Genomic DNA, 27,272 nt, shown 5'->3' on the forward strand with positions numbered 1-27,272 from the left:
AAAATCACTTCAAGTTTTAAAATTTCATTTTAAATTTCAAGTCTTGCTCGGTAAATCATTACTTGAAGATAATAAATATTTTCCAGTTTTAGCCCAGTATTTCACTGACGTCTGTATTTGTTTTCAAAGGAATATATTTAATGAAATTAAAACTTGTTCTCTATCGTTTGCCTTTTAAGTGAATTTTGAAGAACATTTGATTATATTGGATATTTTTATTCATTAATTTATTGATGTCTTGATGAAACGTGTGGTTTAAGCTCATTAATCTGCTAGTTTCTAAACTGACGCTTCCTAAGGATATTGTTCTAACCATGTTTTCATGTTAAATTATTGAAAACGTGTATTTTTTACTTTTTTCACCCGTCATATAGTGCACAACATGTTAAAATTTACCAAGATAAAGGCACCCTAATTTCAAAATAAAAAAAAATCGTTCTGGTATTTGTTTACCAAATAAAATGGTTTTATTTCATCAGAGGTAACAATAAAAACTGATTTTCACCCCAAAGTTGACTGTGATGGTTTCAACTCCTCTAGAGATGAACTAGATGATGGATTGCAGTGACGAAACTGGGAGGAAAGTGGGTTTGGACATGTGTTCTGTTCTGGTTCTGTGATTCCGGTTAGAGAACATGCTGTTGTTGTTCTCTCATAAGTGATTTCAGTGTCTGTGTTATCAGCAGTTAGTCCTTCACCCCCTGTTCCTGACTGCTGACTTTGTTCCAACATTTGCAGTGTTGCAATCACAGAGTAGACATTGAGTAAGAGAGTGTGATACGTTTACCATTTCCAGTAAACTCTGAGTGTATACCAAATTTTTTTTATTTCTTATTCCTTGGGCCTTTTATTATTAACAGCTCAAAGTCAGAGTACCACAAATTCTATACAGGATTATCTGATTATCTGTGTGTAGTCACGGAAGATGAACACGAATATGGAGAAATCCATGAAATTATCCAGCAGACCAGTGAGGTTGTGGCCTGTTACAGGAATTTCTTCAGGAATTTCCGTGCAGACACAAACACACACACGCACCCTTATGTGAGGAGGGGTTCTGGAGTCCAGCAGGGTTTAAAAGTGTGAGAGGATGAACAGAGGATCAGAGAAACACAGCAGGTGAGTTGTATTTTTCTATTTTGTGTGGTGCAATTATTTACTTGTTTGTTTGTTTGTTTGTTTGTACATTTGTCTATGTGTTAGTGATTAGGTCCTGGAATTGGAACGAAATATAGTGCTTTTTGAAATTTAGATATTTTACTATGAAAATAGATCTGCTTTTGCTCTCAACCACAGAGAAAACCTATTTACAAATCCAGTACTGTGCAAAAGTCTTGGCACCCCCCCCCCCCCCCCCCCCCCTTTTTTTTTTTTTTTTTTTTTCATACAAACTTTGTTATAGATGTTTATTTTCTGGCTTCTACATTATTGATTCAGTACAAAAACATTTAAGATTCCAAACATTAGTTTTCCAGCACAAAATGAAATGTTCCAGAAAAATGTTTGTATGTCAGTAAAGAAAGCAGCAGATTCCATAAGAGTTCCATTATTACTGTTTACTGCTCTTTATAGGATTTTTTTAAATGTAGAAACATTTAATTTCATTATTTTTGAAGGCGTCTTTGTTCTACAGCATTTCTTTACACGTGCCTGAGACTTCTGCACAGAACTGTGTGTACATCTTCATATTGAACAGATATTAAAGTTCTTAAAGTCATTCTTTAATTCATTGTCTAGGTCTAGAAGTTGAACTTCTGCTTCAGAATCAAGCTGTATTTTGTGAACAACTGAAGGAGGCTAAAATGATTGTAAGTCATAGTAGTGTGAGTTAATTGAATGTGCTTTTATTTTTATATCATTTTAGACATTATTTCAGTTTACCATTTGCTGGATGTTATTAATTTATTATTTGGGTGATACTTTGTTAAGAAATCACATATTGTAGCTGTAAACCCCAGAAGTCTATCAATATTTTGTTTACTGTTTCATACATATCATTGTGTGTTGTATCTCTTTTTCCCAGGGTGCTGTGTTTCCAGCGTTCTCAGTGTTCTGGACTCTCCTGCTCCCCCTGCTGGTTGGGAGCACTCCTATTTCTCAAGATCTGTTTCCGACTGACTGCTCTGATGTCTACGCTAACGGACAAACACTCAGTGGCGTGTACACCATCTACCCTACAGCAGACACACCTGTACAGGTGTACTGTGACATGGGATGTGGGGAAAGCCAAACAGAAGACGGGAATTGGACGGTATGTTAGAGACAAATTTTGGTGTTTTTCTGGTGGGAGGTCCTCGTATTGCCTTTGCTTCTGCTAAAGTGTTGAACATTACCTTCACACCAGGTGTTTCAGAGGAGAATGGACGGCACTGTGAATTTCTACAGACCATGGGGACACTATAAGAAAGGATTTGGGAACAAGTATGGAGAATACTGGCTAGGTGAGAAACTACAGCAGTGAATTGTTCACTGGCTGTGAAAGAAATAATGAATAGACCCACTGTATTCTGAGCTGAAATGTTGAATAAATAAAATGAACACTAAAAGTGCAAAAGATGAATTTAAAAATATACAAAAGAAATTATTTACTGCATTATGAATAATTATAATTAAAATGATTGTGCTTTATGTTCAGCAAATGGTTACATCTTTGCTAACCTATGAACTGGAATTAACATTAATACACAGCATTAATATATCCGATACATTTAACCTAAAATATCTTTAAGTTTAATTATTAAATCTGTGGAAATTGAATTTGGTAAAATATAAATTGGACTCTGACATGAATTAATAAAATCAGAACAGTTTTCAGCCATTTTTATTTTTTAAAAATTGACATTTCAGGTTGAGAACACAAACAATTTTCACAATTCAGGAAGCAATTGATGTAGTAATTTTACACTTATACTGACTGAGGTATGAGTACTGTCTCATATGCCATGTTTATTGCACACATCCTGACAGGACTGGAGAATCTCTACCAGCTCACACGGAACAGGAAATACGAGCTAAGAGTGGACCTGCAGGATTTTGAAGGAGTTTCAGTTTATGCTCGGTATTCGTATTTCTCTGTCGAATCTGAAGCTGAAGGCTACAAACTCCACATTAGCGGCTTTACCAATGGAGGTGCAGGTGAGAATGAGTAAACATATGGTAATAATTAAGGACACCAAAGGATGTTGTCCTACATGGGAAGGGAAATCCCATGATATTGATCCTGAAAAGGACTCAAATGGCAGTGCTGATATATGTATTATATCCTTTATAACCTTTAAAATGACTTCCGTATAATGATAATATTAATTTCTGAGGCAGTTTTGTAAGACTTTTAATTAATCTGGAAATTCTTATCCGCAGGTGATTCACTGGAGCTAAGCAACGGACAGAAATTCTCCACCTTTGATAAAGACCAGGACAGTAATGAGGAGGGAAACTGTGCTAAATCCTACCTCGGGGCTTTTTGGTACAACAAGTGCCACCATGCAAACCCTAACGGGATATACCTGTGGGGAAAGGACGGTACTCTCTTTGCCATTGGAAATGTGTGGTACCATTGGAAAGCCTATGATTATGGTCTCAAGTACATCGCCATGAAGATCAGACCTGTGTCTTAGACTCTTAGGCCCATGTGACATGATGATGAGCTTGAGAGAATGCTGTCTTGTCATCTGTCTTTTTAACATATTGTCACCGTATTTTTTTAATTTTTTTTTGTACCATAGGATTTTGCAGAAGTACATAAATGTGTATATACATTGCTGTGCAAAAGTCTTAGGCACATGCAAAGATGCCTTCAAAAATAATGAAATAAATGTTTCTACATTAAAAAAATACTATAAAGAGCAGTAAACAGTAATAAATGAAACAAAGTCAATATTTGGTGTGATGATTCTTCGCTTTAAAAAAAAAACTGACTGCACCCCAGACCTCCTCACCAACATCAGTGCCTGACCTCACTAATGCTCTTGTAACTGAATGAACACAAATTCAATTCAATTCAGTTTTATTTGTATTGCACTTTTAACAATGAACATTGTCACAAAGCGGCTTTACAGAAATAAATGGATTCACAAAAAATATATTGTAAATATGTGAATTTATCCCTAATGTGCGAGCCAGAGGCAACGGTAGCAAGGAAAAACTCCCTGAGACAATATGAGGAAGAAACCTTGAGAGGAACCAGGCTCAAAAGGGAACCCATCCTCATCTGGGTGACACCGGACAGTGCGATTATAAATAAATCCCTTCTATTATTGTGTACTACATGGACAAATAGTGCAAATTTGCAACCAGTAAATTCATCACAGTTTTTGCAAGAAGTCCGGTTGGTTAAAATCTATCCACTGTCCACTGATGGAGTCCTGAGTACGAAGCTGCTCGTGGCAACTGCAGCCCCAAAGCCACTACAGCAATCGCAGTCCCAAGCCATTACAGTACAGTACAGTGCAGCTCCCCATATGAGATCCCCAAGCCATCTCCACAGCCCCCAGGTGGCACCATCCCCAGCAATCCAAACAGTTCTTCAGGCTGTCCATATGGGGCCACCCCCAGCAGCAGCGAGCGAACTCAACCGATGAGAACTCCAACCAGAAGTAGGGCATCAGGATGGATCAGGCAGCGAGGAGGAGCAGAAGGGGTCAGGATCACTGGCATCTCAGAAGTAGCACTGTGTGTAGCTCGACAGAGAGAGAGAGAGAAAGGGAGAGAGAGAGATGGAGAGAAAGGAAGAGATTGTTAGGTGAGCTTTTGTCCTCTAATGGTTAAGCACGATGTACTTTGCATGCAGAGAGCAAGCAGGGACTCCGGCAGGACTAGCTATGACAGCATAACTAAAAGGGAGAGCCAGAAGCTAACACAGACATGAGGGCACCCTGGGACATAAGGCAGCCAGCCACTCCACCGTCAACAAACCTGAGTGAACGCGTGAGAGTGGGGGGGCGACAGCATCCAAACATCCCAGTTCACCACAACACTCTATGCCTGTGAAACCCTCCAGACCTGCCCCTGTACCTAAGAAAAAACTATTCACTAAAGGCTTGACTAAACAAATATGTTTTCAGCCGAGACTTAAACACTGAGACTGTGTCTGAGCCCCGAACACTAAGTGGAAGGCTGTTCCATAACTGTGGGGCTTTGTAAGAGAAAGCTCTACCCCCAGCTGTAGCCTTCACTATTCGAGGTACCAACAAATAGCCTGCACCTTTTGATCTGAGTAGGCATGGTGGATCATAAAAGACCAAAAGTTCGCTCAGGTACTGTGGCACAAGACCATTTAGTGCTTTATAGGTCAATAGTAGTATTTTATAATCAATATGAAATTTGACTGGGAGCCAATGCAGTGTGGATAAGATAGGGGTGATGTGGTCATATCTTCTGATTCTAGTAAGGACTCTCGCTGCTGCATTCTGGACTAACTGGAGCTTGTTTATGCTCCTACTGGAGCATCCAGACAGTAAGGCATTACAATAATCCAACCTAGAGGTAACAAAAGCATGAACTAATTTTTCTGCATCGTGTAGTGACAACATATTTCTTATCTTAGCAATATTTCTGAGATGAAAGAAAGCGATCCTAGAGATATTATCTACATGAGCTTCAAAAGAAAGACTAGAGTCGATAATCACAACAAAGGTCTTTTACTGCTGCACATGATGAAACATAAAGACCATCCAGAGTTATTCTGTAATCAGAAAGCTTACTTCTAACTGTATGTGGTCCTAGTACAAGTACTTGGAGAAAGAGAAAGTTAATAAGCATCCAGTTTCTAATGTCCTTTACACATTCCTCAACTTTATTAAGCTGGTGTCTGTCATCTGGCTTTGCTGAAACATACAACTGTGTGTCATCAGCGTAACAGTGGAAGCTAATACCATGCTTACGGATAATTTTGCCCAGAGGTAGCATATATAGAGAAAAGAGCATTGGGCCTAAAACAGAACCTTGGAGAACACCAAACTTTACCTTAGTATGAGAAGAGAAGTCACCATTTACGTTTACAAACTGATAACGATCAGTCAAATAAGACCTGAGCCAGGAAAGGGCTGTTCCCTTAACACCTACAACATTTTCTTGTCTATCGAGGAGAATAGCATGATCAATGGTATCAAAAGCTGCACTAAGGTCAAGCAGCACCAGCAAGGAGACACAACCCTGATCAGAGGCCAGTATTAAGTCATTTATCACTTTAACCAGCGCTGTCTCTGTGCTATGATGAGGCCTAAATCCTGACTGATACATTTCATGAATGTTATTCCTATGTAAGTATGAGCATAGCTGCTGTGCTACAACCTTTTCTAGGACCTTGGCGTTAAAGGGGAGGTTTGATATTGGCCTGTAGTTGGACAACTGTCAGGGGTCAAGGTCAGGTTTTTTAATCAAGGGCTTGATAACTGCTAAATTAAAAGATTTAGGTACATAGCCAATGCTAAGGGAAGAACTGATGATCTTTAAAAGAGGTTTGATTGTTTCAGGAATTATCTGTTTGAAGAAACAAGTAGGTAAAGGATCTAGTATACAGGTTGATGATTTTGATGATGAAATTAGTGAAATTAGTTCAGTCTCTTCAAGGGGAGTAAAACATTCTAATTGTTGATCTGATATTATTACATTATCATCTTCAGGGTTAGTTATAGAACTGCCTGATGTTTTCAATTTTACCATTGAAAAAATTCATGAAGTCATCGCTGCTATATAATGATTGTGTGCGTGTTTCTATTGTGGTCTTATTCCTAGTTAATTTTACTACAGTATTAAATAAGAATCTAGGATTATTTCTGTTATCTTCAATTAGACTGGAGAGATACATTGATCTAGCAGCACTAAGAGCTTTCCTATAGCTCAATAGGCTCTCCTTCCATGCTATTTGAAATACTACCGATTTAGTTTGATGCCATTTACGTTCTAGTTTTCGAGTGGTCTGTTTTAAAGTTCGTGTGTGATCGCTATACCAGGGTGCTAGCTTTTTCTCCCTAATCATTCTTCTTTTAAGTGGAACTACCTTATCTAGCGAGTTGCAGAATGTTGATTCTAAACATTCAGTTGCCTGGTCAAGTTCTTCGGGATCAGACGGTGATCCAATCATGGTTGATAAATCTGGGAGATTACTGATAAAACTCTGTGCAGTTGTTGATGTGAAAGTACATTTGACACGGTGACGTGGCAAGGTGCATATATTATGATTAAGACACATTTTAAATGAGATGAGGTAATGATCTGAGATAGTTTCAGACTGTGGAAATCAGACTATATTTTCTATATTTAATCCAAATCCCCACAGCCACGCTCCAAAATCTAAAGGAAAGCCTTCGCAGAAGAGTGGAGCTTATTATAACAGTAAAGGGGGGAATAAATCTGGAATGGGATGTTCGACAAGCACATATGCAATGTGGGAATGATGGGAATGATGGAGATACTTCGAGGGGTACAAGAGCCATGGTCAATAAAAAAAAAAATAAAAAAAATAAAAAAAAAACTACTTGCACAATGTACCAGAGCACCCTGGCCCAATGGTCAATGACAAATTTTGTGATTGTATCATATGAGTAATCTAGTCAAGCCACTCAAATGCTATGAGTTCTAACTAGAGCATTTAGGACAGTTATATTATAAATAACATGCTGTATTCTTTTAATTTTGTTTTTAGAAACAAAAATATTAGCCTGTTAGAAATTAGGTATTTTTTAGGCCAGTTAAAAAACACCTTTAAGTTATTGACTCAGGCAAAGAGTCACCTCTTCAACAGAAGCTCATGGACAGGTAAATGAACAGGTGATAAAACAGTAAACAGTAATAAATAAAACAAAGTCAATATTTAATGTGACGATCCTTCACTTTAAATAAATAAAGCAGTATCTGAGGTGCAGTGTGTGCAGTTTTATAAGGAAATGAGCTGGAAGTGTTACTGAGCATCTTGCAGAAGCAGCCACAGTTCTTCTGGAGACTTTGACTGTCGACTCGCTTCTTATTTCTGCAGCGAAACCCAGCAGCCTTCATTATGTTTTTATCTGAAAAGTGTCTCTTATGGAATCTGCTGCTTTCTTTACTGACATACAAACATTTTTCTGTAACATTTCATTTTGTGCTGGAAAACTAATGTTTGGAATCTAAAAAGTTTTTGTACTGAATCAATAATGTAGAAGCCAGAAAATAAAAATCTATAACAAAGTTTGTACGAAAAAAAATAAAAAATTAGGGTGCCAAGACTTCTGCACAGTACTGTATTTCTCCACTTGCTGGGGTCTGTGTCTGTTTCTTAAAGTGGTAAGAAAATAAGAATATAATATGCCATTTCTAACCTTTTTTCCACTGATTAGTCATAAGTCACAATGTTTATTGTCATATGTACAAGTACCATGTATAAAGTACAATGAAATTCATGCCTGAATGCTTCTCCACAGAATATATATACAAGACAAAAAATACAATAAACAGTATTTACTAAATACAATTCAATACAATTTTATTTGTATAGCGCTTTTAACAATGGACATTGTCACAAAGCAGCTTTACAGAAATAAATAAATTCCAGATATAAATTTAATATTTATAAATTTGTTCCTAATGAGCAAGTCAGAGGTGAGGGTGGTGAGGAAAAACTCTCTGAGACGATATGAGGAAGAAACCTTGAGAGGAACCTACTGATGTTGGACACATGATTACAGATACAGAATATAGCTCAGTGCTTATTTCATGTTTAGGAACATACTGAAATAGAATTTTTCTTATGTATGTAGTTAAGTGGACAGCACATTTGTTATAGATAACAGGGTTAGCAAGCTAACCAATGAACTCAAGCTAGTAGCCACATACTTCCGAATGGCCCCCAAAAATATGAAACCTCAACCCCACTGAACACCTTTGGGATGAACTGGAACACAGACTGCACCAACATCAGCGCCTGACCTCACTAATGCTCTTGTAGCTGAATGAACACAAATCCCCACAGCCACGCTCCAACATCTAGTGGAAAGCTTCCCAGAAGAGTGGAGCTTATTGTTATTATTATTTTTATACATTTTATTTATAGGCGCCTTTCATGGCACTCAAAGACACCTTACAAAGTCCATAAAACAGGGTGAAACAATAACATTAAACAATAAAAGCCAATACAACAAACAAACATAAAATCACATAAAAGCCTGCCTAAAAAAAATAAGTTTTAAGACGAGATTTAAAGACCAGAAGACTTGAACTATTGCGAACTTCTACAGGAAGTGAGTTCCATAAAAGGGGAGCCGCACAACCAAAAGCTTGTGACCCCATGGAGGTTGTCTGAGTGCATGGGAGAACAAGAGCAAGTGCAGTAGCCGAGCTTAAAATGCGAGAAGGAGTGTGTACATGAAGAAGATCTAAGAGATATGAAGGAGCCAAATTGTTGAGTGCTTTGTAAGTTAAAAGTAAAATTTTAAGTTTACACAGAATTTAACTGGGAGCCAATGCAAATTTTGTAAAACAGGAGAAATGTGTTCAGAGATGGAAGTTTTGGTAATAACTCGAGCAGCAGCATTTTGTACCAACTGTAGTTTGTGAAGTGATTTGGAAGGAAGCCCATAAAACAAAGCATTACAATAGTCGATTCGTGATGTTACATGAGCATGCACAAGAGTAGCAGTACTCTTCAGTGAAAGGACAGGACACAGACGATTGATATTCGTAATGTGGAAGAATGCAGACACTGTTAATATGAGCTTCAAAAGACAAAGTTTTATCGAAGATGACACCCAAACTTTTAACCTGATTAGACAGAGGAACAGGGCAATTGTCTATTACCACAGCGGAAGTGTTTGACTTATCTATTGTGGTTTTTGTACCAACGAGAACAATTTCTGTTTTACTACTATTTAATTTGAGAAAATTACTTTAAAACCAAGTTTTTAATTCATCAAGGCACTCGACAAGAGCAGAAGGAAGAAACTTTGAGAAGGGTTTAGAAGACAGATAAAGTTGGGTGTCATCGGTATAACAATGGAAATGAATACCATATTTCCTAAAAATGGTGCCAATTGGTAAAAGGTAGATAAGAAACAGAAGAAGTCCCAAGACAGAACCCTGTGGAACACCAGTGACAAGATAAGTAGGTTTTGATTTAAACTGTTTGAGTTGTACAAATTGAATGCGGTCTGTGAGATAGGAACGAAACCAACATAAAGCCGTACCAGTAATTCCAATAGATTCCAATCTGCTTAAGAATATGGAGTGTGAAACAGTATCGAATGCTGCATTAAGATCGAGAAGTATAAGTATTGATAAAATTGCAGAATCAGCAGCTAGTAATAAATCATTGGATATATTCACAACTGCAGTCTCCACACTGTGATAGGAACGAAACCCTGATTGGAACTGCTCATATAAACTATTACTAGAAAGATGACCACGGAGCTGGGGAGCAACAATCTTTTCAAGAATTTTTGATAGTAATTATAACAGTAAAGGGGGGAATAAATCTGGAAGGGGATGTTCAACAAGCGCATATGCAATGTGGGAATGATGGGAATGATGGAGATACTTGGAGTAGTATGACTGGGAAGAGCCATGGAATGTCAATTAAAAAAAAAAAACAAAAAAAACACTTGCACAATGTACCAGAGCACCCTGGCCCAATGGTCAATGACCAATTTGGTGATTGTATCATATGAGTAATCTAGTCAAGCCACTCAAATATGCTATGAGTTCTAACTAGAGCATTTAGGATAGTTATATTATAAATAACATGCTGTATTCTTTTAATTTTGTTTTTAGAAACAAAAATATTAGCCTGTTAGAAATTAGGTATAAATGCCAGTTAAAAAACACCTTTAAGTTATTGACTCAGGCAAAGAGTCACCTCTTCAACAGAAGCTCATGGACAGGTAAATGAACAGGTGATAAAACAGTAAACAGTAATAAATAAAACAAAGTCAATATCTGGTGTGACGATCCTTTGCTTTAAAAACAATAGTATTCTCAGAAACAGTGGGTGCAGTTTTATAAGGAGTACAGTACTGTATTTCTCTACTTGCTGGGGTCTGTGTCTGTTTCTTAAAGTTGTAGGAAAATAAGAATAAAATACATAATTTCTAACCTTTTTTCCACTGATTAGTCATAAGTCACAATGTTTGTCATATGTACAAGTACCATGTATAAAGTACAATGAAATTCATGCCTGAATGCTTCTCCACAGAATATATATACAAGACAAAAAATACAATAAACAGTATTTACTAAATACAATTCAATTTGTATAGCGCTTTTAACAATGGACATTGTCACAAAGCAGCTTTACAGAAATATAATAGTATATATAGCTCAGTGCTTATTTCACATTTAGGAACATACTGAAATAGAATTTTTCTTATGTATGTAGTTAAGTGGACAGCACATTTGTTATAGATAACAGGGTTAGCAAGCTAACCAATGAACTCAAGCTAGTAGCCACATACTTCCGAATGGCCCCCAAAAATATGAAACCTCAACCCCACTGAACACCTCTGGGATGAACTGGAACAGTGACTGCACCAACATCAGCGCCTGACCTCACTAATGCTCTTGTAGCTGAATGAACACAAATCCCCACAGCCACGCTCCAACATCTAGTGGAAAGCCTTTGCAGAAGAGTGGAGCTTATTATAACAGTAAAGGGGGAATAAATCTGGAACGAGATGTTCGACAAGCATGTATGCAATGTGGGAATGATGGAGATACTTTGAGGAGTATGACTGGGAAGAGCCATGGATTGTCAATAAAAATAAAAAAAAAAAAAAAACACCACTTGTACAATGTACCTGTCAGGATATACCAGACTCGGAGACAAAGGTACAAATTTACACATTTATTAAAGGATTTGCCAAACAATAGGTATGCAAAGACGGGGTAAACACAAAGATAAGTACTGCAGGCTGGTGGGTAACACAGAGACAAAAGGTAAATGACTGAGGGAAAGGAGCACACGCCTCACGTGTCTTGGAAGAGAAACGCTGGAGAAAACGTAGGGAGACGTAGAGGAGCTTCAAGTGAGCACAGGTACTCACAGCGAAGACGTCTATTCCTAGTTGAGGCCAGACAAAGAGTGCATGTGAGGTGTGTGCTTATATGGAGTCCTGATGAGTGTGGTGATTGGAGACAGGTGGTGCTGATTAGAGCTCTGGGGAGAGAGGGGGCTGACTGTTGGTGACAGAGCCTGGTTTTCCTGTGACAGTACCAGAGCATCCTGGCCCAATGGTCAATGACAAATTTGGTGATTGTATCATATGAGTAATCTAGTCAAGCCACTCAAATATGCTATGAGTTCTAACTAGAGCATTTAGGACAGTTATATTATAAATAACATGCCGTATTTTTTTAATTTTGTTTTTAGAAACAAAAATATTAGCCTGTTAGAAATTAGGTATAAATGCCAGTTAAAAAACACCTTTAAGTTATTGACTCAGGCAAAGAGTCACCTCTTCAACAGAAGCTCATGGACAGGTAAATGAACAGGTGATAAAACAGTAAACAGTAATAAATAAAACAAAGTCAATATTTCGTGTGACGATCCTTTGCTTTAAAAAAAATAGTATTGTCAGGAACAGTGTGTGCAGTTTTATAAGGAAATGAGCTGTAAGTTTTGTACTGAATCCTTTGTGATTGTATCATATGAGTAATCTAGTCAACATGTGTGTTGTGGATTTGGAGGAAGCCTATGAATATGTGCCTCAACACTTGTTATGGAAGCTACTGCAGGAGTACAGCGTATCTGGGTCAATACTTCATGTGATCTAGTCTCTGTATGTGCAGAGTAAGAGCTGTGTCTACAATCTTGGTATTAAGTTGAAATCCATCAAGGTATATCCTATCTGTCTCACTGACAAATGGATCAGGTCAGCAGCAGCTATGGTTTGGGTACCATACAAGGATGTCCCTTCATCAGCTTCTTAGAGCTGTATTATAGCCATCCCACTTGATGGAGACCCCAGGGCAGACCCAGGACCTGCTGGAGAGATTATATCTCACAGTCGGCTTGGGAATGTCTGGGGATCAACCAGGAAGAGCTAGAAGCTGTGGTTGGAAATAGGGAAGACTGGACTGACCTTTTCAGCCTGTTGTCACCACAAAAGCGAAAAATAAAATAAATATTGCACAAGTATTTCATACGTTTACAGATTCTGGTAGTCCACACTTTTGGATCGCTCCACAGGTAAACTGAGGTCATCCATAAGATCATGGACCCAGTTCCTTCAGGAATTTCCATTTTGACACACACGCATATGACGTAATTGGGAGGGGTTTGGGAGTTCAGTAGGGTTTAAAAGTATGGGAGGATGAACATCTTGAAAAGAGAGGAGAAGAGATTAGAGAGAAGCACCTAAGGTATGTTCTGTTCGTATCTTTAATTTACATGTTACAAAGACTTTCTTTTGAACTGTGCAGCTTTGGGAACAAGAATATGAACTTAAAATAAAACATAATTATAATTGAGAAAGTGTGAGTAAAAAAAATGAAGTTTTCTCAAAATTGCTGTTTAATTTACAGGTGTCTAGGGTCAAACCCACAATCTCTGCTTTAGAATCGAGGTATCGTTTTCTTGAAAAAGTTAAAGGAGACTAAAATGATTGTAAGTCAGTGTGTAATTACTGTATTTTGATTAGGTCTTGCATTTTATTTTTTAAATTTCATCTCATTCAATTTGCTGTGCTTGACAATTTTTCAATTTTATGGCTTTTGATAAAGGAAACTTCACAACATGTTTTATTTTTATTTTAAAAGTCATTGTTTTTATTTATCTTTATCCAGGGCATGGTGTGTTCAGTGCTTTCAGTGTTGTGTGTTCTCCCCCTGCTGGTTGGGAGCACGGTTATTTCTCAACATCTGTTTCCGACTGACTGCTCTGATGTCTACGCTAACGGACAAAGACTCAGTGGCGTGTACACCATCTACCCTACAGCAGACACACCTGTACAGGTGTACTGTGACATGGAATGTGGGGAAAGCAAAACAGAAGACGGGAAGTGGACGGTATGTTTAGATGTGTGTCTCCTTTACAAGAATTATACTGCTGCACTTATTTTTTATTTAATATTTTGAACATTATTTTCATTTAAATTAAATGTCATCCAGAGAGGTTGTTTTGTGTGATCAGACCAACGACTGTGATTCAGCTAAAAGGTTGAATGTTACCTTCACACCAGGTGTTTCAGAGGAGAATGGACGGCACTGTGAATTTCTACAGACCATGGGAACACTACAAGAAAGGGTTTGGAAACAAGTATGGAGAATACTGGCTAGGTGAGAAACTACAGCACAGATCACTTACTGGTTATTAGGTACCAATATGAAAGATAGAACTACTACATTCACAAATTTGATTAAAGTAGATGAAAATAAAATCAGAAAAAAAAGAATAAACCCCAGTAATAAATGTATTACAGATCCACTCAAATATGCTATGAGTTCTGATGGACAGGCTTTTTGACAGTGTTTAAGTGAAGTTTTGTTAAAATACAGTGTAAATGATTTCATCATGACCTCTGCAGTCGACACACACATTTGATTAAAGAGGTCTGTGCCTAGTTTTGCCTGTTTCTGATACCTACTTTTAACAGTCAGTGAAAATTTAATATAAATACTGTGTTTATTTTATATAATCTTTTTAGCACTGATATGAATGTGACTATTATATATGTATTTAAAACTTTTTTTTTTCTAATTTCTAATTTAATAATTAACATCAGAACTGTTTGAGTCGCAAAACACCAAGTTAATTTTTTTTATTGTGTATTGAATATTGTTTTATATTGAACGTCAAATGTTTAAGCACAATGCTTCCCCCATGCGGCCACACTGAGTAACACACTTTATTGAGTTTTTAGTTTGGGAAATGGGGCATTTAATCTACCCAGTCTTTCTTTATTTCTTTCTTTCTTTCTTTAAACATTTGTGTACTACAAATGGCTACTGTATTATATATATAGTTTTACAGTTGAACCTGACTTTTCATAAGTATCTTTCAGCATATGATATTCCTTTTACCCCCAGGATTAGAACACATCTACCAGCTCACACATAAGAAGAAATACGAGCTGAAAGTGGACCTGCAGGACTTCGCCGGGGTGTCGGTTTATGCTCGATATTCTTCTTTCTCTATAGATTCTGAAGCTGATGGCTACACACTCCACATTAGTGGTTTCACCAATGGAGGTGCAGGTAAGTGAGAGTGAGAGATGTAGAGATAACTACAGGCACCAAAGAGATGAACACTGAAGTGCATTGACAAGGCAAATAATGTACATATAATACAGAGAGAGTCTGTAGTGACAGCTTGTGTTATCTGCAGGTGATTCTCTGGCTACACACAACGGACAGAAATTCTCCACCTTTGATAAAGACCAGGACTCGTATGCAGGGGGAAACTGTGCGAAAAGCTACCTTGGGGGTTTTTGGTACAGTCAGTGCCACCATGCGAACCCTAACGGGATATACCTGTGGGGACAGGACGGCACTCATTACGCCATCGGAAATGTGTGGTACCATTGGAAAGCCTATGATTATGGTCTCAAATACATCACCATGAAGATCAGACCTGTGTCTGTAGCATAGTGATGAATTTCTCTTTATAACATTCTTGTTGTTGATGATGGTGGAGGTGGACATGGTGGTGGTGTTGGAGGAGGTGGTGTTGAAGTAGAGGTGGAAGTGTTGGTGTTGGAGGTGATGGTGGTAGTGGTGGTGGTGGTTTCTGTCTCTCTCTCTCTCTCTCTCACACACCAAAGAGGAGGCCCTGCAGCACATCCACATTGAGTTCATATGCTCACTACATAGGGTGTAGCATAATCTGTAGTGCACTAGATATCCAACAGAATGGCAACTGAGCCACAACCACAGAAAAGAAATTACTTCAATAAAAAATATTTTTTAAGTCGAGATTTTAAAACACTGATCCACAATTACAAAATGTAAACAACATTTCTTGATCCCGGTCTCTTTTCCTGTACTGAGACGTTTAGCCAGAAGATAAGGGTTTCAAGAAACCCAAGAAATGGGTTTCAATCAACTTTCGTTTTGCATTTAAAAATAAAACACAAGATCTTAAACATTCTGGTGTCCATTATTTGTCTTCAAACATGTAAAAATGAAATTTTAAATAGTAGTCAAACAGTGAAATGAAATTAAGCTGTTCTTCCAAACAGCAGGCCCAAACAGGGACAAGAACCGGCCCAGATAGGGACAGTTGGAGTTGGGGTTTCTAGTTACTGCAGAAGTTTCAGATGATAGAAAATGTCGCCATGACAACAGTAAAAGTGACTCCATCATTATTACAGATCAATGCTGCTAATTACAACATAGAGGAGTTGCTTAAAGTTGATTAGAATATTGCCTCTAATGCCTCCTGCAACCACATTACACTAAAAACTAAGACTAAAAATCTTCATCACTGACCGTTTTCCATGATGAAGACCAAATAATAAAATAATATTTCACTCTATTTCCCCAAATTTATGATGAAATATAATGACAATATATTGAGAATAAAGACAAGAAAAACGTCAAACCCGGTGCACTAGGTGATTAGGAAGTAATTAGGATTCAATTCAACTTTATTGTCATTATACCAGTACAGCATAATGAAAAGCTACACTATATGGCCAAAAGTATGTGCACCCCTGATGTGATCACACTCATTTGTGGTTCTTCTCCAAACTGTTACCACAAAGTTGGAAACACACAATTCTATAGAATGTGTTTGTGTGCTGTAGCATTACAGTTTCCCTTCACTGGAACTAAGAGGCTGAAACCTGTTCCAGCATGACAATGCCCCTGTGCACAAAGCGAGCTCCATGAAGACATGGTGTGTGAAGGTTGGAGTGGAAGAACTCCAGTGTCCTGCACAGAGCCCTGACCTCAACCCCACTGAACACCTTTGGGATGAACTGGAACACCGACTGAACCCCAGACCTCCTCGACATCCCAACATCAGCGCCTGACCTCACTAATGGTCTTGTAGCTGAATGAACACAAATCCCCACAGCCATGCTCCAACATCTAGTGGAAAGCTTCCCAGAAGAGTGGAGCTCATTATAACAGCAAACACAGGGGGAATAAATCTGGAATGAGACGTTCAACAAGCACGTATGGGTGTGATGGTCAGGGGTGCACATACTTTTGGCCAGTGTATCTCACTGCTCCCTGCAGTGAGACATTCAGTGTAAACACAACACAACCATGGAAAGATTCTTGCATTATTGCTAGTAAGATTATTGCAGTATAATAAATAAATTTAAAAATATACATTGTCCTGATGTGTGACTGCAGTAGATATGAATTCAGAGGCTAGTGTGTGTGAATCCTTCAGTCTCGATGTGCATGCCTGAATAGTCCTCCCAGTTGGGGTAAGTGATGTTGAGGGCATTGCCCAGACATCGTCCGTCATATACAGTATGTCCTTTATGAAGGTGTTCCAATGATGCTCTGAGCTATACTCACCACTCACCGCTCACTCGCAGAGCCTCTCGGCCAGCCACAGAGGAGCTGCCATACCAGACTGTGATACAGAATGTGAATCGGAAACACTGCAGTGACCAAAAAAAGCTGGTGGCAGAACTTTATAAAGATGCCACATTCCACCCAAAGTCTTTTATGATTGTATGTAAAACGTGAGCTGGGAGCTGGGAAAAAATAACAGCATGTGAAAACAGCTTATATTCTGTTAATGATTAAGTAAACTACTCAGGCTCAGGTGCAACAGTCCAAATGTTTGTCCTGTCACCAGTGCCATATCTGTCTATATCCAGGAATCAGAGAGAACATTATTGGCCTGCTGTTGTAGTGAAACAGACAGGTTTACTTTCTAATGTGGTAAATTTATGAGTGTTGGAGGTAATGTGTTAGCCTTCACCCTCGCAGGGAGGACTGACATTTTGTTGTTTTCTCTGATTATATTTTTTCTCTTTTACTGTTACTGCAATCACACAAAAACAGTCCACCAGGTTGCTGTGTGCAAGAGTCACTGTTAGTAGTTTAGAGAAACAGCTTTGATTAAAGGTAAATCGTGAGCAGGAAAAAAATCTATATTGCACAAGCCTAATGTCATACCGCAATGAATCAAATTCATAATTTTTATTTGTGGATTGTTCTTGTATTTTAGAGCCACTGACGCAAAGTTAGATTTAAAGACCTTTGCATATCAGGGTACATAATTCATATTGCCATGGCAATGTACCTGGTAAATGTACCTTACTAATTTTAATTATCTGGTAATACACAGTATTTATATGAATGTCCTTCAGAAAATTTCCATTTCTGCCATAATTAATTTAGAAGCTCAACAAGGTTTATAAGTGTGAGAGTCTGAACACTCCAGATAGGAAGCAAGAAACAGCGCAGGTGTCCAGGATTGTGCTTGTATTGTAGAGCCACTGACACAAAATTAGATATAATGAGCTTTGAATATCAGGGTACATAGTTCATATTACCATGGCTTCATATGGAGGGGGGTTGGGGAGGGAGTTGTGTTTACTGCAAGGACGTTTTAATGTTATGGTCTTGTTTATCCATTTAAGATCAAAGTACCTCAATAACCGAGGCGGTTATCAGGTAATACACAATATATATGAGTGTGTATTTATAAAACAATAGGTCTTTCATGATCCAAAGCAAAACAAAGAGGAGGCCCTGCAGCACATCCACATTGAGTTCATATGCTCACTACATAGGGTATAGCAAAATCTGCAGTGCACTAGATGTCCAACAGAATGGCAGTTGAGCCACAACCACAGAAAAGAAATTACTTTTATATAAAAAAAAAAAAAAAAAAAAAAAAAAAGAAAATTGAAAATATTTTTTATGTTGAGATTTAAAAAAAAAAAAACTGATCCATAATTACAAAATGTGAAAAACATTTCATGATCCTAGCCTCTTTTCCTGTATTAAGTGACATAAGACATTTAGCTAGAAGATAAGGGTTTCAAGAAAAAAAAATGGAGCTGGGGCTTCTAGTTACTGCAAAGTTTCAGATGACAGAAACTGTTGCCATGACAACAGTAAAAGTGACTCCATCACTGTTACAGATCAATGCTGCTAATTACAACGTAGAGGAGTTGCTTTTGCCTTTAACTTGTCTGAGCAACTGTTTGATGTTCTTCTGCAATCACATTACACTAAAAAGTAAGACTAAACATCTTCATCAATGATAAAATAATATTTCACTCTTTTACTCAGACCCTGACCTCAACCCCACTGAACACCTTTGGGATGAACTGGAACACCGACTGAACCCCAGACCTCCTCGACATCCCAACATCAGCGCCTGACCTCACTAATGCTCTTGTAGCTGAATGAACACAAATCCCCACAGCCACGCTCCAACATCTAGTGGAAAGCTTCCCAGAAGAGTGGAGCTTATTATAACAGTAAAGACAGAGGGAATAAATCTGGAACGAGATGTTCAACAAGCACGTATGGGTGTGATGGTCAGGGGTGCACATACTTTTGGCCAGTGTCTCTCACTGCTCCCTGCAGTGAGACATTCAGTGTAAACACAACACAACCATGGAAAGATTCTTGCATTACTGTTTAGTAAGCCATGATTATTGCAGGAGAATAAATAAATAAAAAAATATACATTGTCCTGATGTGTGACTGCAGTAGACATGAGTTCAGAGGCTAGTGTGTGTGAAGCTGTCCTTCAGTCTTGATGTGCATGCCTGAATAGTCGTCCTGGTTGGGGTAACTGGGTTCCTGGTGATGTTGAGGTCCTACAGTATGTCCATTATGAACCTGTTCCAATGATGCTCTGAGCTACTCACCACTCAACATATAAACCTTGTTGAGCTTCTATTATAAGTCTGAGAGTCTGTGAGAGTCTGAACACTCCAGATAGGAAGCAAGAAACAGCGCAGGTGTCCAGGATTGTGCTTGTATTGTAGAGCCACTGACACAAAATTAGATATAATGAGCTTTGAATATCAGGGTACATAGTTCATATTACCATGGCTTCATATGGAGGGGGGTTGGGGAGGGAGTTGTGTTTACTGCAAGGACGTTTTAATGTTATGGCCTTGTTTATCCATTTAAGGTCAAAGTACCTCAATAACCGAGGCAGTTATCAGGTAATATACAATATTTATGAGTGTGTATTTATAAAACTATAGGTCTTTCATGAAAACAAATCAAAGCCTGTACATGAACCACCATGTCCATGAGATTTGGCCTAGGATCCAGGAACTAACTTCAGAAATTTTCCATATATGGAATAACTAGGATGGGTTTAGAAGCCCAAAAAGGTTTATATAAGTGTGGGAGTACGAACGCTCCAGATAGGATGCAAGAAGCAGCACAGGTAAGATTTTTAGTTTTAATTTACTAGATCCAAACACATTGCTCTTGATCTGTATAGTCACGAAGATGTTAACCTGTTCTGTGTACTGTTCATAAGCTAGCATACTGTCAAGCATGAATTATTTGTCAAATGTCATACTTGTGTTTAGGAGAAAAAATATTTTTAAAAAATATCACAAAACAAAAACATATAGGATTTTATGTGTTACAAATTAAGATTAAATCTTCACTGAATGGATTTATTTATTTAATTATGTTGCATTAAATCCTTTTAGGTACAGCAGTTGAGTCTCTGCATTAAAATCAACTACTGGAGGAAATTAAAATGATTGTAAGTGACAGTGTAATTTTACCTTGCTTATCACATATTATGTGTTTGCTTTAAGTTAAGTTTATTTCAGTTTGCTGTGCACGCCAACTATTTGTTAAATGTTTTCTATTTGATCTTTTGTAAAAATCACACTTTGGCTAGTCAACTGAGCATAATTTCGACCAAAACACCATAAAAATCATCAACACATTAAACGGCATGTTTTTAGTCCACTTTCCTTGTTTGTCTTTGGCCAGGGTGCTGTGTTTTCGATGTTCTGGACTCTCCTGCTCCCCCTGCTGGTTGAGAGTACTCCTTTTTCTCCGGAACTGTTCCCGACTGACTGCTCTGATGTCTACGCTAACGGACAAACACTCAGTGAAGTGTACACAATCTACCCTACAGGGGAAACACCTGTACAGGTGTATTGTGACATGGGCTGGTGGGAAAGCCGAACAGAGGATGGGAGTTGGACGGTATGTCAGAATATATCTCTGCTTTTGAAGAATGACTTCATTTAGATTACTTTTCCAAAATAGATTTTCTAATAAATATGTAAAAAAAGAATAGTACAATAAAATGATTTTATTGAAATTAAACTTGGTCTGAAGGTACCGTTTTCTAAACGGGGCCTTTAGACAATCTTACTGTAATATGAGAAACTAACGGATGAGGATCCATGTGCAGAAGTTGAAAATAATCAGGCAAACAAAGTTAAAGTCGGAATCGAGTGATAAATGTTCCTGTAACAAGTTTAAGTCAATAAAGCAGGCAGTAGAGAATTCAAGACCAAAGATTAATGCTGAACACAACTCCAGGAAACCAGGTGAGGGTCATCGAGATCTAGTTAAACAGCTCAGAATTTAAACAACATAAGATTTCAGCAAGGCTTTGCAATGACTGAATATCCATGAACTGCTTGGCTGTGTCCAAAATCACGTACTGCAATAGTACTGCATTCGATTCAGTACCTGCGGCATTCCATTCAGTACCCGCTGCATTCCATTCAGGACCCACAGCGTTTGATTCAGAAACTACTGCTTTCCATTTAGTACCCACTGCATTCGAATCAGTACCCACTGCATTTGATTCAGGACCCACAGCGTTTGATTCAGAAACTACTGCTTTCCATTTAGTACCCACTGCATTTGATTCAGGACCCACTGCATTTGATTCAGGACCCACTGCAATCGAATCAGGACCCACTGCATTTGAATCAGGACCCACTGCATTTGAATCAGGACCCACTGCATTTGAATCAGGACCCACTGCTTGGCCGTTGATGCAGTATGTACTGATTAGTATATGTGTGTATTATGAATACAATCTGGACATACCACAGCCGCCATGTTGGCATTATCATGTGACCTATGACATCATAGTAACTGCAAAAACTTAAAGAGCCACCAGATTAGAGAAACAGTTTTTTCCCGTTTAAACCTTCAAGTTAACAAATTACGCAGGTTAAAAAGTTGTTAAAAAGTAACCACAAGGAACAATGTTTAATACCTACAACACTTACACACAAAAAGAGCTTCCACCATTTTTGATTCTGATAGCTCTTCCAAGCCAGCCCCACTGCCTTTGGTTCCATTCTGCAGAATCTCGGCAGAAGCAGTAGGTCATCTTCTGGTCTACTGTTTTATGAATACTGAGAATACACGGACGTACTACTCCTTTGGCGTACTGCTTTTCGTCTATTATATAGTAAGGTAGTAGGGATATTCAGAATATTCAGATGCAGCCCTTGTATATTGATAAACCAGGAAGTGACCTGGAAGTAGGTACAAGTGTCAGAGGTTGTGGTAGAACTCCAGAGAGTGTGACCTCTGCTGGAGAGGTGGGGAAAAGTCATTGTCGCACTTACACTTACCACTAAAGTATTGAACGTTACCTTCACACCAGGTGTTTCAGAGGAGAATGGATGGCAGTGTGAATTTCTACAGACCATGGGAACACTACAAGAAAGGATTTGGGAACAAGGATGGAGAATACTGGCTAGGTGAGAAACTACAGCAGTGAATCGTTCACTGGCTATGAGAGAAATAATGAACAGCTCTATGCTGTATTCAGAAACCAAATTAGAAGAATAAGAGATCTACTCAAATGTATTAAAAGTGTAGTAATTAAGAGTAATTACAGTTAAATTTTGTATCTTTTAACATTAACCGTAGTTTATTGGCCTAGAGCAGAAATATTCAAACATTTTTCCAATAAGGCCCACTTCGCAGATCTTTAAGAACTTGTACACCAGACATCCCACCCACCCCCTCCCCAAAAAGAGAGAAAAAAACCTTTGAAAATACTCAAGTTTTGCAGTGGGGTCATTTTGGTAGTAAAAGCAGTGAACAGCAGATACCTAACATTACATTTTCGATATATAGTCCTTTTTCTCTAATGTTGCTCGTAGAAAGCGTGAAATGTTTCCACATGGCCGACATTTTCACTGCTGATCTGCTATAATAAAACAAAACTCTTTGATTGTGTCTGCACAAACAGCGCATTTAATCACTTTCTGATTGTCATATCCATTAACATTATTTGTAATTATTCGTAGGCCTATTTCTTTTTTAACCAGTCAAACTTTTCTGCCTTTTTTTTTTCCTTTTGGTCAACAACCGTAAGTGATGTTTTTGACCATTTTCACATAAAAACTTTCAGTGAATCCCAACTAAATATTTTTAACTGATCTTAACTATACATGATTGGCTCATCTGCTGTTTAATTATAAAGAAAAAGACCAGAAGCTCTTCTGGTGTATTTTTAAGTGATAATTCTTTCCAGTGTACTCTTTTGCTCTCCTACACAAAATATGTAACAGTATGCACATCTGATACAGGTATTTTTTAAATGTTTGTGTTTTGTATTTTTCATCTCACCCCTCACTTGCACCCCCTGCAATTTGAATACTTCTGTCTTAGACGCTTCCTTTAGAAATAAATACATAATTATAATTACAAGAAATTTCAGGTTTCGGAGAAAAAGCGGTCTACACTTTTGACACTATCCAGACATTAATGTATCAGCAACATCAGCTTAAATGTCTGGAAGTATTAAAACTGTTGAACTTAATTCCAATTTGAAATCTGTGTAACATTAATCCACTGAGGCAAGCGTAGTGAAGAACCCAAGTGCAGTTTTATTTAACAAAGTGAAAACCTAAAATACAAATAAAGACTTGCCATGACTTGAACAGACTTGACTTGGCTTGGCATGAACAAACTAGACACAAACAGACTGCAGGTTACCACATCAATACACAACAAGAGACAATGGCTACATGAGGGCTATATACACCAAACAATCAAGGCCATGACACAATCCAACCAATCAGGAACAAGACACGTGACTTAACCAACCAATCAGAACATGAAACAAAGAACAAAGGAACCAATAGCAGGAATACAAGAGGGCAAAGGCACCACATGACTAGACAGGAACCATGACTAAACTCCAAAATAAAAGACATGAGAACAGTGAACAAGAAACACAACAAAACCCAAAACCCACGTTACACTCAGTTAGATCCAATTATTGATTTAAGGTGTTATATAAAAAATGCAAAATTTTGGAAACATCTAAATTTTCACTTGCACACATTCTGACAGGATTGGAGAATCTTTACCAACTCACACGTAGGAGGAAGTATGAGCTGAGAGTGGACCTGCAGGACTTTGATGGATCATCAGTTTATGCTCACTATTCCTATTTCTCTGTGGATTCTGAAGCTGAGGGCTACAGGCTCCACGTTAGAGGTTTCATCAATGGAGGTGCAGGTGAGAGAGAGTGAGAGATACTGAAATAAAGGGCATAATCACAACTAAACCCTGATTTAAAACCTGACATTTAGAGGATTGAATGGGGTTTGAATTTCAGATGTGCAGGTTTATATACTGAATAGGAAGCCATTTTAAATGTACAGTGAAAAGTACCTTCAGTATTTCACACTTTATTGTGTTATAAAGTTAATTTAAAATGGAGCCATCAATCTACATACAGAAACCCATAATGACAAAGTGAAAACAGGTTTTTAGATATTTTTGGAAATTTATTAAAAATCAAAAACTGAAATCTCTTAGACAGTTTAGATCAGTATTCAGACCCTCAGCTAAAGGCACTGCAACGTGAGCTCAGGTGTATCCTGTTTGCTTTGATTATCTTGAGAAGTCTCTAGAACTTGACTGGAGTCGAACCTGTTCATTCATTTGATTGGAGATCATTTAGAAAAACACTCTTCTGTGTGTAGAAGGTCTCACAGTTCATAGTGCATATCAGACCAAAAACCAAATCATGAAGTCCAGGAACTCTTGGAACAACTAATTGTGGAAAAACTGAAGGGGCCTGAATATGTTTTGTTATTTATACTATTCTTAAAGACAATTATTTTTCAGTTTTTAAAGGGAATTAAAGGGAAATGTCTATAATGTTAAAAAGTCCTTCATAATCCTTAGTTTTATTTTATTAAAGTTTATGTTAGCAAAGTAATATTTAGTGTTATTTTCTGTTATAGTTTTGTATGATTTTGAATCTATGATCATTGGTTTCTCCTATCTGCAGGTGACTCTCTGGCCATACACAATGGACAGAAATTCACCACCTTGGACAGAGACCAGGACTTGTATGCACCAAAAAACTGTGCTAAACTCTTCCTTGGGGCTTTTTGGTACAACCAGTGCCACTATGCTAACCCTAATGGAATATACCTGAGGGGAAATGATGACACCCATTTTGCTATTGGAAATGTGTGGTACACTTGGAAAGACTATAATAATGGTCTTAAGTCCATCACTATGAAAATCAGACCTGTGATATAATGAGTCTTTATCACTGAAAAGCTATGATGTTCTCAAGTACATCGCTAAGAAGATCAGATCTGAGTCTTCTGAGGCCTATGTGACTTTTTCTTGACATCACTTTTTGTATTTTGGTGTTTACTTTGATTTTAAAGATATAATAATAATTTAGAATTTAAATTAAATTTAACTATTTAATAATAATATTTTAAAGGGTTGTAATAATGTCTGTAAAGTATATTGCTGCAGTATTTGAGGTCTATATACATTTCTTCCAGTGTACTGATGTAAAAATGAAATTTATGAGCTGTAAATGAACAGAATAGTAGTTTCTAAGACCTTGTGAAATTGAAAAAAATACTGCAAATGACATCAAAATAAAAAAATAAATAAATAAATAAACAGTAACTCATTGCTCTGATACTGCTCTATAACTCTACAACTGCAGAGGTAATAGGACAAAGGTCAAATCACAGTCCAAAGAGAAAAATAGCAGTAATACAGATAGCCAAACCAGTGCTGATAAATGTGGGAAAGTCCCAAATTGCAGTGACAAACAGAAGGGTTAAAATCCAGGAATAAAGTGGTGAAATGCCTAGAAATCTTATCACAGAATGGTAAAGACGTAGTCAAGACTTTGTAAGTAGTGACTGGAGGACGGCTGTACATTATCTTTACAACAGAAACTTGAGGAATTACGCATAACTTTACATAACATGATAATATTCTGCTAAATGTAAGCATTCAGTTACAGTTCTTTGTACTCTGGAGATAAGATACAGTGTATTAAGTCTTAATCTAAATGGACCACCAGAAAAAAATGTACATAAAATAAAATTTAAATACCATCATGATAAACTCATCCCATTAATTTGCATTTGGGCAACACAATGAATTGAGCTCAACCTGATCAAGGATGAAGACCTTGTAGCGGTGAAGGGGCTTGTGTACTCTAGTGTACCTCAGAGATATGTCTCCAGTAGTTTAATGGTACCAGTAAGGCCACCCTTGGTGAACAGATCTGTGGGGAGAGGTCAGACAAAGAGCGATCCTGAAGACCCCTATGAAAGGTACAAAAGACACATCCCTGCAGACAGACTTTGGAGTGGTGACTAGCAGGGTGATGTGGAGCCATCTTTTGGGTGGAATTCAAGTACTCAGCTTGAATGTGATGGTCAGAGATTTTATTCTTGAAACATGAAACCTCATAGGGGCAACCCTATTGTCCACCATGAAAAGTCCAAATGTGAGGTCCTCAGCCTGGGTTTGGTGTCTCCTCACCCACCTGAGGACTTGACAGAGGGAGAGAGACTACCCCTAATCAAGTAAGGCCAACTATACCTAGTCCATTCCTTTTACAACTCACATGCTACATCAGGCTCTTTCCCCATCAGTGAAAAGACATTTCATGTTCTACATTTACATTTATGGCATTTGGCAGACACCCTTATCCAGAGCGACTTACAATTATCTCATTTATACAAGTGAGCAGTTGAGGGTTAAAGGCCTTGCTCAAGGGCCCAGCAGTGGCAGCTTGGTGGTGCTGGGATTTGAACTCTCGACCGTCCGATCAGAAGTCCAACAGCTTAACCACTGAGCTACCACTTAACCACTTCTCAGAGCCAGTTTCCATTGCAAGGGTCTAGTCTGTCTAAGACTGTTCATTGCATGCCAGCTGCCTAACTGGCATTGCACCTAACATCCATGAAAGGTATAAAAATGAGCTATCTGTTGGTTTGGAGCTATCTTGTGGACTGACTACCTGCAAGATGAAGGCTGGGGATCAGTTTAAATGCCAGTTGGGCAGCATCCATGTGATGAACAGTTGGGGATAATTGGGGGTTTGGAGGGATTTATTTTAAAGTCCAATATGCTTCCTT

The 27,272-nt window shown here is 38.0% G+C and overlaps 3 protein-coding genes and 1 long non-coding RNA gene across 6 annotated transcripts; 3 read left to right on the forward strand and 1 right to left on the reverse strand.

Moving 5' to 3' along the window:
• Window positions 1–1,650: 1,650 nt before the first annotated feature.
• Window positions 1,651–3,877, forward strand: LOC113525124 (microfibril-associated glycoprotein 4). The gene is made up of 5 exons (XM_026911582.3): window positions 1,651–1,808; window positions 2,024–2,251; window positions 2,345–2,441; window positions 2,968–3,135; window positions 3,361–3,877. The coding sequence occupies exons 1-5, from the start codon at window positions 1,803–1,805 to the stop codon at window positions 3,615–3,617; spliced, it is 756 nt and encodes a 251-aa protein (XP_026767383.1). The 5' UTR covers window positions 1,651–1,802; the 3' UTR covers window positions 3,618–3,877.
• On the reverse strand, window positions 3,668–19,126 carry LOC128317537 (uncharacterized). Its single transcript, XR_008301028.1, has 2 exons — window positions 17,437–19,126; window positions 3,668–4,669 (listed from the first exon to the last, which is right to left on the reverse strand). It is a non-coding gene; the product is annotated as an uncharacterized LOC128317537 (long non-coding RNA).
• LOC117596147 (microfibril-associated glycoprotein 4) lies at window positions 13,251–16,048 on the forward strand. Of its 3 annotated transcripts, none has more exons than XM_053229833.1 (6): window positions 13,251–13,326; window positions 13,489–13,570; window positions 13,750–13,983; window positions 14,145–14,241; window positions 14,992–15,159; window positions 15,290–16,048. In XM_053229833.1, exons 2-6 carry the CDS (start codon window positions 13,565–13,567, stop codon window positions 15,550–15,552), a joined length of 768 nt encoding a protein of 255 aa, XP_053085808.1. In that variant the 5' UTR covers window positions 13,251–13,326; window positions 13,489–13,564; the 3' UTR covers window positions 15,553–16,048. The 3 variants fall into 3 exon arrangements, with proteins under 3 accessions (XP_053085808.1, XP_034156023.2, XP_053085809.1); XM_034300132.2 differs by having other exon boundaries at window positions 13,252–13,326; window positions 13,750–13,971; XM_053229834.1 differs by lacking the exon at window positions 13,489–13,570 and having other exon boundaries at window positions 13,285–13,326.
• A 1,031-nt stretch (window positions 19,127–20,157) lies between the features above and the next one.
• Window positions 20,158–25,815, forward strand: LOC113525113 (microfibril-associated glycoprotein 4-like). Its single transcript, XM_034300134.2, has 6 exons — window positions 20,158–20,290; window positions 20,565–20,620; window positions 20,857–21,075; window positions 22,505–22,601; window positions 24,208–24,375; window positions 25,157–25,815. Exons 2-6 carry the CDS (start codon window positions 20,615–20,617, stop codon window positions 25,411–25,413), a joined length of 747 nt encoding a protein of 248 aa, XP_034156025.2. The 5' UTR covers window positions 20,158–20,290; window positions 20,565–20,614; the 3' UTR covers window positions 25,414–25,815.
• The last annotated feature ends 1,457 nt before the right edge of the window (window positions 25,816–27,272 follow it).

Source organism: Pangasianodon hypophthalmus, chromosome 26 (assembly GCF_027358585.1).
Source record: "Pangasianodon hypophthalmus isolate fPanHyp1 chromosome 26, fPanHyp1.pri, whole genome shotgun sequence".
NCBI classification, from domain to species: Eukaryota; Metazoa; Chordata; class Actinopteri; order Siluriformes; family Pangasiidae; genus Pangasianodon; species Pangasianodon hypophthalmus.

What these genes read in the sequence shown, in the direction of transcription:
- LOC113525124 (XM_026911582.3), top strand. An exon ending in GTATGGAGAATACTGGCTAG is followed by an intron (nt 2,442 to 2,967) that starts GTGAGAAACTAC and finishes ACATCCTGACAG; the next exon opens with GACTGGAGAATCTCTACCAG. An exon ending in CTTTACCAATGGAGGTGCAG is followed by an intron (nt 3,136 to 3,360) that starts GTGAGAATGAGT and finishes TCTTATCCGCAG; the next exon opens with GTGATTCACTGGAGCTAAGC.
- LOC113525113 (XM_034300134.2), top strand. An exon ending in CAGAGGATGGGAGTTGGACG is followed by an intron (nt 21,076 to 22,504) that starts GTATGTCAGAAT and finishes CCTTCACACCAG; the next exon opens with GTGTTTCAGAGGAGAATGGA. An exon ending in TTTCATCAATGGAGGTGCAG is followed by an intron (nt 24,376 to 25,156) that starts GTGAGAGAGAGT and finishes TCCTATCTGCAG; the next exon opens with GTGACTCTCTGGCCATACAC.
- LOC117596147 (XM_053229833.1), top strand. An exon ending in AGTGGACGGTATGTTTAGAT is followed by an intron (nt 13,984 to 14,144) that starts GTGTGTCTCCTT and finishes CCTTCACACCAG; the next exon opens with GTGTTTCAGAGGAGAATGGA. An exon ending in TTTCACCAATGGAGGTGCAG is followed by an intron (nt 15,160 to 15,289) that starts GTAAGTGAGAGT and finishes TGTTATCTGCAG; the next exon opens with GTGATTCTCTGGCTACACAC.